This window comes from Rhinopithecus roxellana, chromosome 11, assembly GCF_007565055.1.
Source record: "Rhinopithecus roxellana isolate Shanxi Qingling chromosome 11, ASM756505v1, whole genome shotgun sequence".
NCBI lineage: Eukaryota > Metazoa > Chordata > Mammalia > Primates > Cercopithecidae > Rhinopithecus > Rhinopithecus roxellana.
In genome coordinates this window covers 72,824,238-72,843,361 of record NC_044559.1, presented here as the reverse complement: position 1 = coordinate 72,843,361, position 19,124 = coordinate 72,824,238, and the positions used below count along the sequence as shown (strand labels likewise).

Sequence of the window (19,124 nt, the reverse complement as noted above, 5' to 3'; positions counted from 1 at the left end):
AAGAATTCAACTTGCTGTATATCTTTTGCCTAAGTCATCAGTCAGCCTTTGCTCTACATCTACCGATGTGATCACTGCTTTTCCTTCTGACTTCTTTAGGTGGGTCAAAAGTTTGCTTTTCTCCCCATTCATGAGTGTAAAGTTTAATGCCTAACTGAACTTGCTTCCTTCTCTGACTCGTGTGTAGACTTGGGTACACTGGGGCAACATTTTTTTGTGTTTTGCTCTACCAGGTCATCCCTATTCCGTGGGACTAGTGTCTAGCCCCATTTCTTCAGCAGCAGAGCCTACGATGTAGAGCTGCATGTTACCATTAGGAGGCGCACCTTCAGGCCTCGGCTCCTCGTTCTTTAGGTCTCTGGACCGCTCTCTCTCGCAGCTCATCTCTATGGTTTCCGTTGTGTGTTTGTCTGTGTGTGTGTGTTTTTTTTCCCGTCCGGAATAGGCGGAGCTTCCGGTTCCGGCGGGGGCCGTCCCTGGCGGCGGAGATGGCGGCGACAGCGGCGGAGGCCGTGGCCTCTGGCTCTGAAGAGCCCCGGGAGGAGGCCGGAGCCCTCGGCCCCGCCTGGGATGAATCCCAGTTGCGCAGTTACAGCTTCCCGACTAGGCCCATCCCGCGTCTGAGTCAGAGCGACCCCCGGGCGGAGGAGCTTATTGAGAATGAGGTGGGGGGCGGGGCCGCGTCTAAAGGGAGAGGAGGAAGGCACCCGGTTGAGAGGTCAGAGGCGAATGGTGAAAGAAATGGGAGACTGGCAGGGCTCTAGACTAGGGCATATGGGAAGATGGAGAGAAAGGCGAGGAGATACGGAATTTGAGGGGTTCGTACTGATTAACGGGAGAAATTATTCTGAAGTTGAGAAGTAGTTGGGATCATGGAGGCGAACCCACCGACTTCTTGGCATTACTTTATTTGATGTTTTTCACCTGTTGTTTTCATGTAGGAGCCTGTGGTTCTGACCGACACAAATCTTGTGTATCCTGCCCTGAAATGGGACCTTGAATACTTGCAAGAGAATATTGGCAATGGAGACTTCTCTGTGTACAGTGCCAGCACCCACAAGTTCTTGTACTATGATGAGAAGAAGATGGCCAATTTCCAGAACTTTAAGCCGAGGTCCAACAGGGAAGAAATGAAATTTCATGAGTTCGTTGAGAAACTGCAGGATATACAGCAGCGAGGAGGGGAAGAGAGGTAAATTCCCAAATCTTAATTTTCTGTTGGATTTAGGGCAGTCATTTTTCTTTCCTATACTTGAAGGTGTGGCAGAATTGGGTCAATTAGAGATTGGCCTCTCCCATCTCTGGATTCCTGTTGAAGTAGTCTGGTCTTCCAGCCTTTAAGGGGTTTGAGTTCTTAGTGGTTCTTGGTGCTACAGCCAGCTAGTTCTGTAGCTTGAGGGATGGGGGAATGATTAAACTTTGGCTTTGAATCTCTGGGTTCCCATCTTCTTCCTCATAAAGTGAGAGTTAGTTGCCTAGAAGGGTCAGGCAGGTGAATGAAAGGAGTAATATTGTCTGTGTGAAATCAGTGATGAAGCTGAAGGTATAAGCCCTGTTCAAAGTGAGAAGCCAAGGCCGGGTGGGGTGGCTCATGCCTGTAATCCCAGCACTTTGGGAGGCGGAGGCAGGATGACTGCTTGAGCCCGGGAGTTCAAGACCAACCTGGGAAATGTGGTGAGAGCTAGTCTCTACAAAATTAAAAACTAAAACAAAAAACCATAGTGAGACGTCATTGCTTGACTTTGCTTGCTTCAGTTTTGGAGTGTAGTTCTAGGGTTGCAAGATATTCCGATTTTCAAGAGAAGTTCAAAATCAGGACTTTTATTTAAAATCTTTTGACTTTAAATGTGAGCAACTAAATCAGATTTAAAAAAAAAAGTTGCAGGGGGCCAAACAAAAATGTTTGTCACTGGATTTTGCTCTGAAAATGCCTGTTTGTAGCTATTGTCCTTAAGTATTGTGATGACCGGGCATAGTTCAACCTGAAAAGTTGTATAGTTTGTTGTGATTTTGGAGTAAAGAAGGTCGGGATTCTCTAGCTTAGGGAAGATCAGATTAAATTTGTTTTTCCTATCACAACAGAAACACAAGACACATAAGAGAGTGATTCTTCCTCTCTGCTTTTATTCCTGCTTATGAGGACAGCCTCTTATGTAGGTCCCAGACAGTATTCAATACCACACTATAACACTGCCTCTGGGGAATTGCTTTCGCTGAGTACTTCATGGTGAATGACCCTCTCGCATTTGGTGTCCAACCCTGGGTTTCCTCTCTAGTCTCTTGCTTCACTCACTCCTGTTCCTGACGCCTTATCAGCAGTCTGTGGCTACGTGAATGGATTTGAAATATCTTTTTTTCTTCTTCTTAACACTTAGCAGTTGTCATAATGATGGGATTTTTGACCAGAAGAGTTTCCAGGATATGAACTGTGATTGATCTGTCCATGATGTCTTAATATATTGGTTCAGCTGAGTTATCTCATGCATTAATTTTCTAAAATTTAATACAGTGTGCATGTGCACACTTCCATACACACACACCCAACTTTGAGAAAAAGATTGATTTAAATGATACTCTTGGAGTGTGTAATTCCATTGAATGAACATATACCCAAGAATAAGTGTAAGATATGTGAATCTTGTGATTCTTCAGTGGCTTGAAGTTTCTTGCCTCCCATAGTGAGAGCATTTTGTGTAAGAATGAGTGTAATCTGTACTTTATGGGTGATTAAAGAGTTTTCAAGGAAAATCTTCAATTGTTTGAAAGTTTTGCCCTATTAGCTGACTTTAGCACCTACCAGCTTCACTGTATGATTGGACAGGTTGTTGTGATTATGGGGTGAAATGTATTAGGATCCTCCGAGCTATTTTGAGCATTTACCATTCTGGTGTAATAATGTTTAGATTCATATTTGGGGAGTATCACTGACTCTTTCAAAGTTACTTGCTTATTTTTTGGGTGAATAGATAATTATCTTTGGGGAGAGTTGCATTGAGTCTTGAGGATTCCATGTTCCTACAAAGGTAGTGTTTCCAACTTATCAAGATTTCCTATTAAGGCTGGGCGTGGTAGCTCACACCTGTAATCTCAGCCCTTTAGGAGGCTGAGGCAGGCAGATCATCTGAGGTCAGGAGTTCGAGACCAGCCTGGCTAACATGGTGAAACCCCGTGTTCACTAAAAATACAAAAATTAGCCGGGCATGGTGGCGCATGCCTGTAGTCTCAGGTACTTGGGAGACTGAGGCAGAAGAATTGCTTGAAGCCAGGAGGCAGAGAGGTTGCAGTGAGCCGAGATTTTGCCACTGCACTCCAGCCTGAGTGACAGAGTGAGACTCCATCTCAAAAAAAAAAAGATTTCTGATTAACATTGCCTTAAACATTTAGATTCTAGGCAGTAAGATGCCTTAAACATTGAGATTCTAGGCAGTGATATGCCTTTGAACCTTTTTTTTTTGAGACAGCGTCTTGCTCTGTCACCCAGGCTGGAGTGCAGTGGCGTGATCTCAGCTTACTGCAACCTTCGCCTCCCAGGCTCAAGCGATCCTACCACGTCAGTCTCTCAAGTAGCAGGGACCACAGGCATGCACTGCCACCACCACGCCCAGCTAATTTTGTGTTTTTTAAAATAAACTATTTATTTAAATAAATAAGGTTTTGCCATGTTGCCCAGGCTGCTCTGGAACTCCTGAGCTCAGGCAGTCCACCTCCCTTGGCCTCCCCAAGTGCTGGGATTATAGGCATGAGAGACCACACCTGGCCCCTTTGAGCCTTTTGAAGTAATGATCTCAGGACCAGGACAGAGATACAGAGATGCTTCTGTCTTTTTTTTAGGTTTTCACACTTATTAAATGTCTCTTGCGGGCTTCTTCAAGTGTGTTTGGGTTTTCATTTCTCTTAAGTAACTTACGCCTTTCCTTAGGTATGTTAGGAGCCTGAGGCCTTTACCTGATAAGCTGTCTCCCTTACTTTAGCTGTAGAGGGCTGCAACAGGATAGGTGGCTGAATCAGTTAAGATAAACTAGGCTTCAAGCCAGAGCTCGGGCTAGAAACAACAGAGGCTTATTTCTCACTTACTACATGTTGATCATGGGTAATGTCATATTGTTCTTTACATCATCTTGTTCTCTCTGGCACCCAGATTGCCCCAGCAGCTACTATCTGGAATTTGGAGTTGCTGTGGCAGAGGGAAAGAGATGTGATAGTGGTGACTGGTTCTTAAATTATAGTTAGAAACAACACAAGTCACTTCTGTGGACATTTCCTTGGCCAGAACAGGTTAAATAAGCAAGGCTGGCTTCAAGGGGATGTGAAAGAAAACTTCCACACTGAGGGAACCAGCTCTTGGTGAACAGTAGTACAATTTACCACAGTGGTCATCAAGGGCCAAAGGAGATGTCTCAGGCTCTGCAAGTCTCTGGTATAAGACTGAGTCATCATTCTAGGGTCTATGGATAGGCTTCTAGGAATCTGAAATTATATGAAAGTTCTGGGTATATGTGCATTTTTGTGGGGAACCTCGATGGATTCTTTCATTTATTTATGTATTTATATTTTTTGAGACGGAGTCTTGCTCTTGTCACCCAGGCTGGAGTGCAATAGCATGATCTCAGCTCACTGCAACCTCTGCCTCCCAGGTTCAAGTGGTTCTCCTGCCTCAGCCTCCTGATTAGCTGGGACTTCTTCTTCAGATTCTTTTTTTTTTTTAAGTTTTATTTTTCATCTCACCCTCCTACTCTTTGGATTCTTAAAGAAGTCATTCTGTGACCCAAAAAAGGTTAAGCATCACTTCTTTTTTTTTTTTTTTTTGAGACGGAGTCTCGCTCTGTCGCCCAGGCTGGAGTGCAGTGGCCGGATCTCAGCTCACTGCAAGCTCCGCCTCCCGGGTTCACGCCATTCTCCTGGCTCAGCCTCCCGAGTAGCTGGGACTACAGGCGCCCGCCAGGTCGCCCGGCTAGTTTTTTGTATTTTTAGTAGAGACGGGGTTTCACCATGTTAGCCAGGATGGTCTCGATCTCCTGACCTCGTGATCCGCCCGTCTCGGCCTCCCAAAGTGCTGGGATTACAGGCTTGAGCCACCGCGCCCAGCCAAGCATCACTTCTTTAAAGAAAAAGTTTGGGGACCAGTTGCAGTGTCTCACACTTGTAATCCCAGCACTTTGGGAAGCAGAAGCAGGAGGATTGCTTGAGCCCAAGAGTTTGAGACCAATCTGGGCAGCATAGTGAGACCTTGTTTCTTAAAATAAAATAAAACAAAACAAAACAATAAACAATAAACTAAAAAGTTTGGCGTTAAACATAACTCAATGAAGGATAAGTAAGAATTCAGTTGTATGAGAATCCATGTTGGCTAAGATTTGCCTGACTATATCTGTTCTCTGTGGGAGATGCTGGTATGGATTTGGGCTTGTATTTTCAGATGTGGAGAGGCCATGCCAGGGGCTGTGTGTGCACTAATAGGACTTTCTTCTTGGGGAACATAGGTTGTATCTGCAGCAAACGCTCAATGACACTGTGGGCAGGAAGATTGTCATGGACTTCTTGGGTTTTAACTGGAACTGGATTAATAAGCAACAGGGAAAGCGTGGCTGGGGGCAGCTTACCTCTAACCTACTACTCATTGGCATGGAAGGTAAGAAGAAATCTTTCAAACGCAGCATGGCTTGGAGTCATATGAACCTGATTTCTAATCTTGTCTCCACCGCTTATTAGCTCCATGACTTTGAACAAGCCACTTCACTTTCTTAAGCCTCAGCCTACTTAGCTCTAAAAGAAACATAATAGGGGCTAGGTGCCGTGGCCCACACCTGTAAACCCAGCACTTTGGGAGGCTGAGGTGGGCGGATGATGAGGTCAGGAGATGGAGACCATCTCAGCCAACATTATGAAACCCCGTCTCTACTAAAATACAAAAAAATAAATAAAAAATTAGCCGGGCATGATGGCATGCACCTGTAGTCCCAGCTACTTGGGAGGCTGAGACAGGGGAATTGCTTGAACCTGGGCAGTAGAGGTTGCAGTGAGCCAAGATCACGCCACTGTACTCCAGCCTGGGGACAGAGCAAGACTCTGTCTCTAATCCCAGCACTTTGGGAGGCTGAGGCAGGAGGATTGCTTGAGGTCAGAAGTTCGAAGCTGCAGTGAACTATGATTGCACCACTACACTGCAGCCTGGGCAATAGAGTGAGGACCTGTCTCTAAGAAAAATAAGTGGAAAGAAATGAAACATGATAATGTCTTGTAAATAGTTGTGAAGATTAAATGAAGTAATGTATGTCGAGTCTTTTTTTTTCTTTTGAGATGGAGTCTCACTCTGTTGCCCAGGCTGGAGCACAATTGTGCGATCTCGGCTCACTGCAACCTCCGCCTCCCGTGTTCAAGTGATTCTCCTGCCTCAGCCTCCCGAGTAGCTGGGACTACAGGCTTGCGCCACCACACCTGGCTTATGTCAAGTCTTTAAACTAGTTTCGTGTATTCTGAAAAGTTTCCTTTTCCCTTCCTTAGCTGTTACGTGAGTGCATATACTGAGATATTAGGGACCTCTCTGAAATACAGACATGTGATGCTTAGTGTCAGGGATACGTTCTGAGAAATGTGTTGTTAGGTGACTTCATCATTGTGCAAACATCATAGAGTATAGTTACACAAACCTAGATTGTGTAGCCTACTGTATGCCTAGGCTATATGGTATAGCCTCTGACTACACCATGTAGTACATGGTGTTAGCGTATTACTGTACTCAATATTATAGGCAGCTGTAACACAATGGTAAGTATTTGGGTATCTAAACATACCTAAATTTAGAAAAGGTATAGTAAAAGTACAGTATCAAATACTGCAGGAAAAAGGTGACAAAAGACAAAATACATATAAAGGATAAAAAATGGTAGTTTGGGAATTTTTTTATTACCAAAAAAAAAAAAAGATAACGGTATACCTGTATAGGGCTGCTCCATTATAATCTTATGGGAACGCTGTTGTAGATGTGATCTGTTGTTGACCAAAATGTCATTATATGGTACATTACTGTACATTTTCTCTACTAGATCTGTCTATGTTCAGAAAAGTTTTATCCCAGTAAAAGAGGGGAAACTTATTTTTTTAATGTAAATTAAATTTTATCTTTTAAATAGATAATACATTCATGGAGTTCAAATTCAAAATGTGTAAATAGGTATATAGTGATAAATATTAATACCTCTTCCACCTCTATCTCTTAGCTTCCCAGTTTCTTCCCTGGAGGTACTGCATATTATTAGTTGCTTGTGTTTTCTGCTAGATAAATTTATGCATACACTAATAAATATGTGAATGTGTTTTTGTTTTTTTTTCCCCTTTTGAATGAAAGGAGAGACCCTTAAACTCCACTCAGGAGAATGAGAGCTTTTTATGAGGCAGGATCATTGTCTCATTCTTATTTTTATTTCTGGCAGTAGCGCGGTGCCATGCCCATGGTAGGTACTTAGTAAATGGAAGCAGAGAAGTTATTTATTGTCATTCACCACTGAGCTCCTCGGTTTCTTCTTGTTTGATTGTCCATTCTTCAGATTTGGATCCTTTGCTCCTGGATTTCCAGCCATGTGGCTTGTGAATTGACACCACCTGCCTCTTTTTTTGTTTTTGTTTTTGTTTTTTATTGAGACACTGTCTCGCTCTGTCACCCAGGCTGGAGTGCAGTGGCGTGATCAGGGCTCACTGCAGCCTTGACCTCCCAGTCTCAAACGATCCTCCCACCTCAGCCTTCCAAGTAGCTGGGACTACAGGCGTAAGCCACCATGCTTGGCTAATTTTTAAAGTATTTTTTCTGGAGAGATGGGGTCACCCTATGTTGCCCAGACTGGTATCGAACTCCTGGCCCCCTCTCACCTTGGCCCCCTAAGTTATCCTCTCACCTTGGTTCCCTAAAGTGTTGGGATTACAGATGTGAGCTATTGTCGCTGGTCTTACCTGCCCCTTTGAAACCAGCTCTTGGTTGACCTTCCGAGAAAGAGCCAGTTCTGGTTTACTTGACTCTTTCTTTCTTTTCTTTTTTTTTTTTTTTTTGAGACAGAGTCTTGCTCTGTCGCCCAGGCTGGAGTGCAGTGGCATGATCTCGGCTCACTGCAACCTCCACCTCCCAGTTCACGCCATTCTTCTGCCTCAGCCTCCCGAGTAGCCGGGACTATAGGCGCCCATCACCACGCCTGGCTAATTTTTTTATATTTTTAGTAGAGACGGGATTTCACCATGTTAGCCAGGATGGTCTCGATCTCCTGATCTCGTGATCCACCCGCCTCGACCTCCCAAAGTGCTGGCATTACAGGCGTAAGCCACCGTGCCCGGCAGTTTACTTGACTCTTATGTCTTTCTGTTGCCTGCGTTTCCTATGGTAGGGTGCATGGAAGTGGATCCCTCAGGTAGAGATGAGAGAGCAAGTCTCCTTTGAGGATGCATGTGGACTTTCATCACTTAAGAAAGCATCTGTCTTGGCATACTCAGACAGAGCTGGGGAATATTTTCTAAATTCCATGCCCTGCAAAAGTGTGTGTGTTCAACTCACGGGCTGTGCAAAGGCCAAACAACAGACATGGTCCTAGTTATAAAGGAGTAGATGGAACATACACTAGGGCACAACCAATTCAAGTTGGCATTTAAAATAATGTGCCATATTTAAATTATACAACACTCTCTTCAGTCGTCTGATATTCTTCCCTCCAACAAAAATCACTTGCACCAGTGAGCCCCAGTGTTGCTCTAAGAAGTGTTGTCTTGGCTGGATGTGGTGGCTCACACCTGTAATCCTAACACTTTGGGAGGCTGAGGCAGACAGGTCCCTTGAGCCTAGAAGTTGGAGACCAGCCTGGACAACATGGTGAAACCCCGTATCTTAAAAAAACAAGTGTTGCATCCCTTAGGTGTATTGAAGTGGGAGGAAAGGTTGAGAGTCTTTAAGTTCCACAGAGCTACCCTAAGTAAATACAGAGCTACATAATCATTAAACTTAGAATGACTAGTTAACTCCTCGTGTATATGTTGTTGATACCAATCATTTCTGTTTTGCTTCCCTTGAATTCTTGCCATAGTCAAGAAGAGTACACGTATACACAGTTGATTACCCTACCTGATTTTTGAGTATCGTTTTGATGTGCTCTTGCTTCCAGTAAGGGCAGCAGCCTTCATTTAGGGAAGTAGACTTAGCTGATAGTGGACCCTTAACCAGTGATATTTGCTAGAGTTACTACCATACATGCTTAACACCTAATTATCTGAGAGTTGTAATTGGAATTTCCCTGATTCTGCCTAAATTTTGATTTGGAACTCTTAGCTGGGCGGGCAGGCTGGATTTCTCTCTAGCACTGCATCCTGTATTCCAGCTCGTGCAATAGAACCACTGCTCTGCATAAGAAAATGCCTTTCTTCTTACAGGAAATGTGACACCTGCTCATTATGATGAGCAGCAGAACTTTTTTGCTCAAATAAAAGGTTACAAACGATGCATCTTATTTCCTCCGGATCAGTTTGAGTGCCTCTACCCATACCCTGTTCATCACCCATGTGACAGACAGAGCCAGGTGAGCTTGTGTGGTCTTGAGAAGGGTATAGAACTCTAGATTCTAGAAATGCCTAGGCTGGAATGTCTTTCTCCTTCCCCGTAGTGATGTGCCAGGTTTGGATTACAGGCTATTCTTGCCTTAACACACCAAGAGGATAATTTCATTGTAGCTCACAAATTCCAGGCTCCCTGGAGTGGCCACCAGATGTTCGTAAGTATAACTAGCCTCACAGAGCTAATTCTCTGGACAGACCCTGTCATTGATGCTGATGGACTCTGGTTACTCTGTTTGATTGGCTTATAAGTTCATGGAACAAAATGTGTATGTCTCCATTGGATTTAATCATTGTTTGCTTTTGTCATGGATGCTATTTCTTTTTGATAAGCATCAAAGGCCGGGCGCGGTGGCTCAAGCCTGTAATCCCAGCACTTTGGGAGGCCGAGACGGGCGAATCACGAGGTCAGGAGATCGAGACCATCCTGGCTAACACGGTGAAACCCCGTCTCTACTAAAAATACAAAAACTAGCTGGCCGAGGTGGCGGGCGCCTGTAGTCCCAGCTACTCGGGAGGCTGAGGCAGGAGAATGGCGTAAACCCGGGAGGCGGAGCTTGCAGTGAGCTGAGATCTGGCCACTGCACTCCAGTCCGGGCGACAGAGCGAGACTCCGCCTCAAAAAAAAAAAAAAAAAAAAAAGATAAGCATCAAAAATCCTTTTTGATAAGGAGAAGGGTGAATAAAACTGAGCTATGTTGTTTAATATATTTCCTGGATCTAACTGGCCAGCCAAAGATACCCTTTCCTTTCTTCAGAAAGCTGTCTAGCTACTTCATGTAGGAGTCTTTGCTGGTTAGAATATGTTCTTGGGAGAAAGTTTCGGAAGGTTTGGGTGGAGGATAATTCCTAATTTGTCATATTCGTGGCTGTGGGTCGTCTGGTCTCAGGAGCACTGAAGCCTAGGCTTCTTTGTCACTTAACATTCAGACATGGACTGTCTTGTATTGTTTTCTCTCAGAGTTTAATGTGCATTATGTCTTCTGCTGGATATAAGTTCTAAAGACTTTTTTTAAGGCATCTTTTTGTGTTTGTTTTTACTGCCAAACTGGCACATCATAGTTTTACTGATAAAGATTTGGTGATTTACATTTTTTTTTCTTTCTCTTGAACCTCTTAGGTGGACTTTGACAATCCCGACTACGAGAGGTTCCCTAATTTCCAAAATGTGGTTGGTTACGAAACAGTGGTTGGCCCTGGTGATGTTCTTTACATCCCAATGTACTGGTGAGAAGGGGGCTAGGGCTGGGGGCTTCTTGGGAGTTTTCTTTTCCATTCCCTGGAAAGCCTTGTCTGTGTCCCTTCTGAGTTATGGCATGATTGGTTTTATGTGGTCTGTAGGAAGGTTGGCATATCCAGATGTGAGCGTACTGAACCTGTGGGAGGTAGTGGGGGGAGTGATAGCCCTATCTCTAGGACAGGATGAGAATTCTTCAAGTCCAAAAAGATTCCAGAGGCTTGAGCCTAGATAAACTGTTCTTGGCTCTTTGGTATTTAGAGACTGAACACCAGTACCTCTAACCCCCCAGTGTGTGTGTTTTCACAGGATGAGTGTAAAGATATTATCTTCACTGTTTTCCTTAATTGCACTCTACCTAGTTTTTCAGCCTGTCCCCCACGCCCCAACACTCCACCTCCCCACCCCCCACCGAAAAGTATCACTAGTAAACAGAAGCCTGTTTGTTTTCTTGCAGGTGGCATCACATAGAGTCATTACTAAATGGGGGGATTACCATCACTGTGAACTTCTGGTATAAGGTGAATATGGTTTGCTTTTTTTGTTTTTTCCAGATGGAACTGGCTCTTGGGTGAGGTAGGTATAATAAATGATTTTGGATGGGATGGTTGACTATTCCTGGAAGTGATTCTCAGGTGTCTGGGGAGATGAAGAAGGATAGGATTGAATTGGGTTTCTTTTTTTTAAATACATTTTTTGAGACACAGTCTTGCTCTGTCACCCAGGCTGGAGTGCAGTGGCGCGATCTCGGCTCACTGTAACTTCTGTCTCCTGGGTTCAGGTGATTCTCCTGCCTCAGTCTCCTGAGTGGACTACAGGCACATGCCACCATGCCCGGCTAATTTTTGTATTTTTAGTAGAGATGGGGTTTCACCATGTTGGCCAGGCTAGTCTCAAACTCCTGACCTCAAGTGATCCACCCGCCTTGGCCTCCCAAAGTGCTGGGATTACAGGCCTAAACCACTGTGTCCAGCAAGAATTGGGTTTCTTAGAAGGGAGGATGGTACTAAGAACAGTAGAGTGACACTGACGCCTGCTGCTGAAGACATTTCCTGAGCTACTGCTTCCTTTGTAGGGGGCTCCCACCCCTAAGAGAATTGAATATCCTCTCAAAGCCCATCAGAAAGTGGCCATAATGAGAAACATTGAGAAGATGCTTGGAGAGGCCTTGGGGAACCCACAAGAGGTATGTGACCGCCCCAAGGTGGCTCAGTGGGTTGGTTGACCAAGGAAAGTCAGGATCGGAGTGACATTCTTTACAGCTTCTGTGTTTCGGTATCTGGTGTCCTCTTGTCTCCATAGAGGTTATGGGTATGTTCAGAAGAATTCTTGTTTTCTGGTGATAGCTGGGCTTGACTGGCGGATCAATTATAATTAGTTCCATGCTAGTAGTAATGTTCCCCATGGGGCTTGTGTGCCATCTGGGGACCCCCTGAGGGGATTCTTCTGGAACAGGAAGCGAGCACTAAAGCATCTCCTTGCACTTTCCCAGCTGTGCTAGGGCTGCTGTAGGTAATGTTGAGAGACCTGCTTCCCATGCAGGTGTGCCAGTGGCCCTTTGGGTAAATGGGGGAGGTTTGGATTTGTAGGGTTCTTGCCTCCCTCTTGCAGGTAAGCTCACATCCACAGACACCTCTGGTGTTGGGAGATAGCATTAGCCCCAATTGCAGGTGATAGTTTTTTGAGGATATGGAGGCAGTTAACATTCTGGAGAAACATGCAGACGCTCTTGGATGTTGGGGGATTATTAGCTCCTCTGACCATGTCTGTCCATTTGGGGCTGATTACAGTAAGAGACAGGGTGTTGTGAGAGGGAAGAATAATAGTACAAGATGGACCCTGAGGAAAAGGTTATCTCCCAGAATACTGGGTTGGCCTTCAGGAAGACAGGTGATTAGAGGATTCACAAGATTGTATGAAAACATTGTCTCTGTCCTTGGCTGGACATCTGATATCTCCAGACACACCCTGTCCAATTCCAGAGCCAGGGAACAGCCAGTTCTGATTGGCTCCTAATGTTTCTTTACAGGTGGGGCCCTTGTTGAACACAATGATCAAGGGCCGATACAACTAGCCTGCCGGGGGTCAAGGCCTCCTGCCAGGTGACTGCTATCCCGTCCACACCGCTTCATTGATGAGGACAGGAGACTCCAAGCGCTAGTATTGCACGCTGCACTTAATGGACTGGACTCTTGCCATGGCCCAGGAGGCAGGTGTTCGGGGCGAGGCAGGGCAGTTGACACTCCACTCCTATTTGGAGGAACTTCATACCCTTGCCTCTTGTGCCCCAGCACCTTCTGTCTCTGCCCCCCGCCTGAAGTCCTGCATTCAGTGTGTGGAGTCCCAGCTTTTGGTTGTCATCACGTCTGTGTGTATGTTAGTCTGTCCACTTCGGAATGTGTGTGCGTGTGTGTGCATGCACACGCTTGTATGTATCTGTTCCCTGTTCCTTCTGGGTCAGGCTGTCACTTCTGGCTCTCAGCCCTATCTCCTGCAACCTCAGTGCCTCAGCCTGGGAGAGAGAGAGGAGATGCTCTTGGACTCCCCACTGCGTCTAGGCTGCAGGGCCAGAGCTAGTCTGACCATTAGGTCAGTCTGCCTCCTGACAGTTTTTGCATAGTCAAACTCTAGGTGGTGTGGGAATGGCTACTGGGACTCTAATGGGGTGAAAGAGAGGGGAGGCTTGCCTTTGAGAGCCTAGATAGCCTTCCTGTGAGAGAGGATTAGATAGTTTTCCAACTGGGCCTATAAGCTCAAGCCATACATAAAAGGACCTTGGGACATAAGAACCAATGATTGTGCATAAGTTCTAAATTACAGACACGTACAATTTCTCTTTCTTCAGCACCAGCTCTTGCCCCTATGCTGGGTACCAAGGGAGTTCTCCTAGCTGTGGCTTCTCTAGGTTCTAGGGGTGCAAGCCTGTGTGTGTGTGTGTGTGTGTGTGTGTGTGTGTGTGTGTGTATCCACACTACGGGTGCAAGCCTCTGTGTGTTTGTGTGTGTGTGTGTGTGTGTGTATCCACACTGGCCAGCCTCCCTACTTACCAAGGTTCTCCACTGCTTACCTTTTCCAGTGGGACAGTACAGTGTGAGCCCCCGGGAAGTACTGCCTGACCTATCCTAAGCTTTTACACTTGGATTTTAGCCATCGTATGTTAGCCAGGTCTCACTGCAGCCTGCCCGAGGCTAACTGGCTGGAGCCTCCAGGCCCTACAATGCTTCCTGCCCAGGCCATATCCTTTACTCTTGCTGAGCTTCCTGGCTGAATAGATGAAATGGGGTCAAGCCCAGGCAGCTCACTCACTACCTGTGATCCACCTCAGGGCATGGGCAAACACACAGGCTTGCCTCTTAAAGCCAGCTCCTCTGCCAGACCCCATTGTAATGTGCCACAACACCCTCAGTAGTCAGGGCAACTGGTAGATCATGGAAGTCGAATTTCCTTTTCTGTTAGGAGCTACTCATGAGAACCCCTCTCAGGGCTGCAGCTTACAGGTGGGCAGCTGTGATTGCACAACTTGAAGGGCCATCATTCACATCTATTCAGTGGGAGTGGGGCCCATGGGATTGGGCAGTGTGGTGGCCCTGTGTCTCCTCACCTCTGCTCCTGTCTTCCCTTTCTCTCTGGAAGGGAAGAGGAGTTGGAAGGTCTCTGGTTTTCTTTTCTTTTCTTTTCTTTTCTTTTTTCTTTTTTTTTTTGCCAAAGGTTTACTTCCAGCATCTGAGTTCTGGCTCTCACCCCCGAAGCTCAGTTTATAGTGCACTGATGAACTGACTGAGAGGATGCGTGTGTATGCGTGTGCATGCCTGAGTGTGTTTTTTGGAGAGGGGTGTTTATTTTTAGTACCCCATTCTGGGGTTCTCTGATGCAGTGTGGATGTGAAGACATGGTATCTTCTTAAGTGTAGCTCTTTCAAATATAGTCAATGCTGGGAAATGTGATTGTAGTGATCTCCATCCCTCCACTTCTTTTGGGAAAGAGGAGCACAGGAGTGGTGCCACAGTCACACTTGGAAAGATAGTAGATTGTTTTCATTCTCAGCAGGTCTGCTGTATTCCTAGCTCAGCCCTCAAAGGTGTGGGTGATATGTCAAGGAGGCGTGCACTCAGCTGGTCCTTGCTGGGTTCTGTGCTGACACAGGTCTCACCTAAGGTGGCCGAGGGGTGGGAGGGAGAAGGCTAATCTTGGAACTTTCACAGGATTGGCCTTGATCTTTGGGTGATACAAGAGTGATCCTGATTTTTAGACACCTAATATGTGCCTAGTGCTTTTATCTTTGTTCCTCACTATCCTGCAAGGTAGGTATTCTCACTTACAGACGAAGAAATGGACTCAGAGAGATTAGGTGATTAGTGACAATCAGTTGTAACTTAGCACTGTTTGGCTGCAAACCCCTTGCTCCTTCCTTTCAACCAACTATGTTGATTTTCCTTCCTTACCTCCCTCCTTGTACCACAGGTTCTGTCCTCAAGATCCTACCCCACTAGGCAGTATCTGAAGGCAGATCCAGCCCAAGATGGTACAGAATATACAGTTCAGGGTAAAAGTTCTTCTGGTCTCCTGCTAACAACGTCTTGGAAAAACTGCCTGGGAAGCCATATTATGAGTTAGTACTAGAAGAAGCTGTGGGGGGAACTGAGTTCTATCTCTAATTGCATTACTTGTGTGTCCTTGAATAGACCCATAACTGCTCCCAGCATGCTTTTGCATCTATAGAACTGAAACTGTAGTTCTAGATAGCACTAAGAGTCTTGGTTCATATTCAGCTGCTGCTATTTCCCCCCAAGGAAAAGATGAGGTTTCCCTTGATGAGGGATATTTAGGCTCAAATTCTGCCTGCCACAGAGGAAACATTTCTGCTGTAGTTGTTTACCTCCATCCTAGCTGGCAGTGTGGGACACACATACAGCAAGGGAAGGTGGGGGTTTGGGCCTGTATAGAGGTCAGCCACGCTGCAGGCTCATCTACTCACACCAGCAGGTAGAGAGAAAACTAGTGTTTTGTAAAGTCAAATATTTGTTGGGGGGTTGGAGTTCTGGGGATGGAGGAGGGGCTGTTCTGGGCATCAGTTGAGCAGATGCCCAGGATGCCTGGGGGAGACCAGCTTCCCCTACAAATCAGAGCTCTAAATTACAAGGTTTTTACCAACGTGAACAGTTGGGGGAAGTCGTCTGCTCTCATTTGCGTAATGGTTTCTGTCACTGGTGATTAGACACAGGATGAAGGAAAAGAAATTTGACAATTAGGAATGAGCGATCATTAATCTGAATCTGTTAGGAGACAGAGAGGGGAAGGATCCTTATCAGTGGGCCAGCCCAGTATGGGGAGACACTCCCTCCCTCTGCCCCCAGAGACTCCTGGGCTACATCCTCTTTGAGTATTGCCACAAGTGGGCAGAGCTTGTATTTCATAACAAACACTCGGGACCCAGTCGCCAGCCTGAGATGGATATAGGAACAGACATCTTTGGGCATGAGCCAACAAAGATAGAAATAGATGGATGTCAAGTACAAGCTCTAAGGCAAAGGATAACAATGGAAAAGTTTTGACATGTGTTTGCCATTTGTGGAAAATGTTTTTGTAATAGTCAACACCCCTGATAGCTCACCTGTGACAAGTATTTGTTACATTCCAGCAACTATAGGGCATGAGGAAAAACTTGTCCTTATCAAATCCCAGGAACTTCTGCTTAGTTGCAGAAGAAATTACATGAAGCAACCAGAGGTTATAAGGCCACCCATGTATATGGTGCACCCTGTGTGGACAAGATTAGGGACCGTTGAGAGAGGAGGAAACCAGTAGAGAGCAAAGCTCTACGCAGGCTCCTCGAAGCTTCTGGGCTCACCTTAGAGGGCCTCTGTACGCTTCCTAGCAACATTGATGTCCCCACAACCCCGAATCAGTGCAGCTGTGGCTGTGTGGAGGGCTTTGAGGCCTTTGGCCCAGATGTGTGAACAGTGCTGAGGTTCAGTAATAGCATGAGTCTTGAGGTGTGGAGCAGCCCAACTTGGCTCTTCCCATGTCTCCATGTTACTTCTCATCTTCTGTCCTTTCAAACTTCAAGGACAGTATTAATTTACACTAGTATTTGTTCCTCAGTTTTGTGACTTGAATGCAGTGAGTGCCTTAGATGAGAGGATCCCTCAAGGATGAAGGACTGGGGGTTGGTGGTTCTCTCTTTCAGAATGGGAACTTCCCAAAAATGGGGCTGTGTCTCACCTCTCAGTAGGTTCCCTACCTCTGGGTCTTCCACCCTTCAAAATCTCGTACAGAATTTAGCAAGGGCTGCAGGGAATGACCCTCGGACCAGTTTGACCCAGGTGGGGTAGATGATGAGGTATGCCTAGAAGTAGCTCGGGGTTCCTTAGTCTGGCCTTTCAGCTGGTGTCTTACTCCCCTTTGAGACCTCCAGCTGCTTGTCTTCCACTCCCTGCATACCTCTCTGATGTCTTCTCAAACTGCTGGCTCTAAAGGGGTATTCTAGTGTCCCTCTGAGAGCTGCCTGCAGTTTCCCTTATTCAGCTGTCCCCTGCCTACGGCTTCCTTACCAAGACCCTTTTTCCTAAACAGTTGTCCTTCCCTCAGAAACTCCATAGCTGCAAGTGTTGAATAGACTTGTCTTTAGGATCCCTCTCTGGTCATCCCTGTTCATCTTAGGGCCATCTCCCTTTTCTGATTTTTGACAACTCTGTTTATTTTGCCCATGGCTGCTCCTCTTATTTTGTGTCTGCTGTGTGTTCTTGCTCTTCTGTTGTCAGTTCTGTACATCCTGGTCCAGCTTGTCTCACTGTGGTAGCCCCTTCTGCTTGTCTTCAGCCATCTCGGCTTAATCCTCATAGGTCATGGATGAATGGAGCCTTGCTGAGCACTTTGAGGGCATTTCTGTTGGGCAAAACCTCAGAAACTGGAAGTTTTGAGGCCTGTGGGCCTGTGGTCAATGAGGCCTCTGGAGATGGGTTAGGGGTGGGCACCTAAAGAGTAGTAGAGAGCCAGTTGAGGGGAGAGGTGCAGTGGTTGCTGCAGAGACTTAGTGAGAATGGCGCCAGGCCTGGGAAGCTAGTGTGGAAGAACTGAGCTGTCCGAAGGAGATACCAATATCCCCTTTGCAGGGTGGTGATGGGCATCAAAAATGACATATGTAACATGTCCCCTTCATGGAGGATTTCCATCTAAATGCATCTGTGTGCCTTAGGGACCAGTAGCTCAGGGGTGATGGACTTTTTTGAATGTCTCCTAATTTCTCTCAGGTGTCTTTGGCTCTGTGTCACCAAATGTGCCTGACCTCTGCATCCCAGTGGTTGCTGAAAGGGAAACAGTGTATTGTGTAGTCAGGTGTCAGGAGTAGAGATCTTAATGAGAAAGGCCCTGGCAGCTGGAGAGATGAAAGAACCCAGTGGTCAGCTTATACCCAGACTATCTCTACACTCCTCCAAGAGTTTGAGTCCCATAGCTGATTAAAGAATTTACATATGGGCTCCCCCCTGCTTTCCTACTTAAAATCTATTCTCTCATATTTTGGTAAGGAGCATGTGGCTTTAACTTTCAATGGTAAACAATCTAGGACAGTGTTTAAAGGCATGGATTTTGGAGTCAGATATAGTTGGTTCGAATTTATAGCTTCACTGCTTTCCAGCTGGGTTTGACCTTGGTTGATTTACTTAACTTCTCTGAGCCTCAGTTTCCTCAACTATAATGACATGGGTGGAGGGAGGCATGTGAAAATATCTACCTCAGGGTTGTTGGAGTAACGGAAACAATGTTTGTAAAGCTTTAGCACAGTGCCTGGCAAGCACTTAATAAATGGCTGTGGTGGTGGTTATATTTATTATGTGATTTATTCAGGAACTTGGTTTCAGTGATCTCTAAACAGATTTCCAGTGGTTCTTTCTCTCTCAAGAAAAGCATAGGGAAAAACAAGAAATACCTCAGATAAACCATATTGAGTTGAGGGTAGACAGAAGAGTCTAGTACCTAAACTCACCCTAAAGGAAGAGAAACAGGAAGTGTCTGATGCGTCTTCTGCCTGGGCAGCCAGACTTTACTGCTGTACTACCAGCCCAGGGCCTTGGGTGAGAAGGTTTCAGGTCTGAGCTCCCCTTGCACTGTGTGAGAGGCCGTGGAGCCAAATGAGTCCTTGTTACACCTGGAGAAGCTGTTGTCCCCTCACACCATGAAATGCAATAGCAGTCAAATCAGGCCCCACTTGATTCAGTTTTAGTTCATGCCTTTCCATGTATTTAAATTGTAAGTGTTGGCCAGGTGCGGTAGCTCACGCCTGTAATCCCAGCACTTCGGGAGGCTG

The 19,124-nt window shown here is 45.9% G+C and overlaps 1 protein-coding gene across 1 annotated transcript; it reads left to right on the top strand.

Moving 5' to 3' along the window:
• The first annotated feature begins 394 nt into the window (after nt 1–394).
• HIF1AN (hypoxia inducible factor 1 subunit alpha inhibitor) lies at nt 395–18,639 on the top strand. The gene is made up of 8 exons (XM_010356099.2): nt 395–665; nt 942–1,192; nt 5,481–5,629; nt 9,403–9,548; nt 10,703–10,809; nt 11,277–11,340; nt 11,895–12,005; nt 12,849–18,639. Exons 1-8 carry the CDS (start codon nt 489–491, stop codon nt 12,891–12,893), a joined length of 1,050 nt encoding a protein of 349 aa, XP_010354401.1. The 5' UTR covers nt 395–488; the 3' UTR covers nt 12,894–18,639.
• The last annotated feature ends 485 nt before the right edge of the window (nt 18,640–19,124 follow it).

Bases quoted from the DNA above. Each gene is read 5' to 3' on its own strand.
- HIF1AN (XM_010356099.2), top strand. From the start codon at position 489: ATGGCGGCGACAGCGGCGGAGGCCGTGGCCTCTGGCTCTGAAGAGCCC. The intron at 5,630-9,402 runs GTAAGAAGAAAT...TTCTTCTTACAG, and splicing joins ACTACTCATTGGCATGGAAG to GAAATGTGACACCTGCTCAT. The intron at 11,341-11,894 runs GTGAATATGGTT...CTTCCTTTGTAG, and splicing joins CTGTGAACTTCTGGTATAAG to GGGGCTCCCACCCCTAAGAG.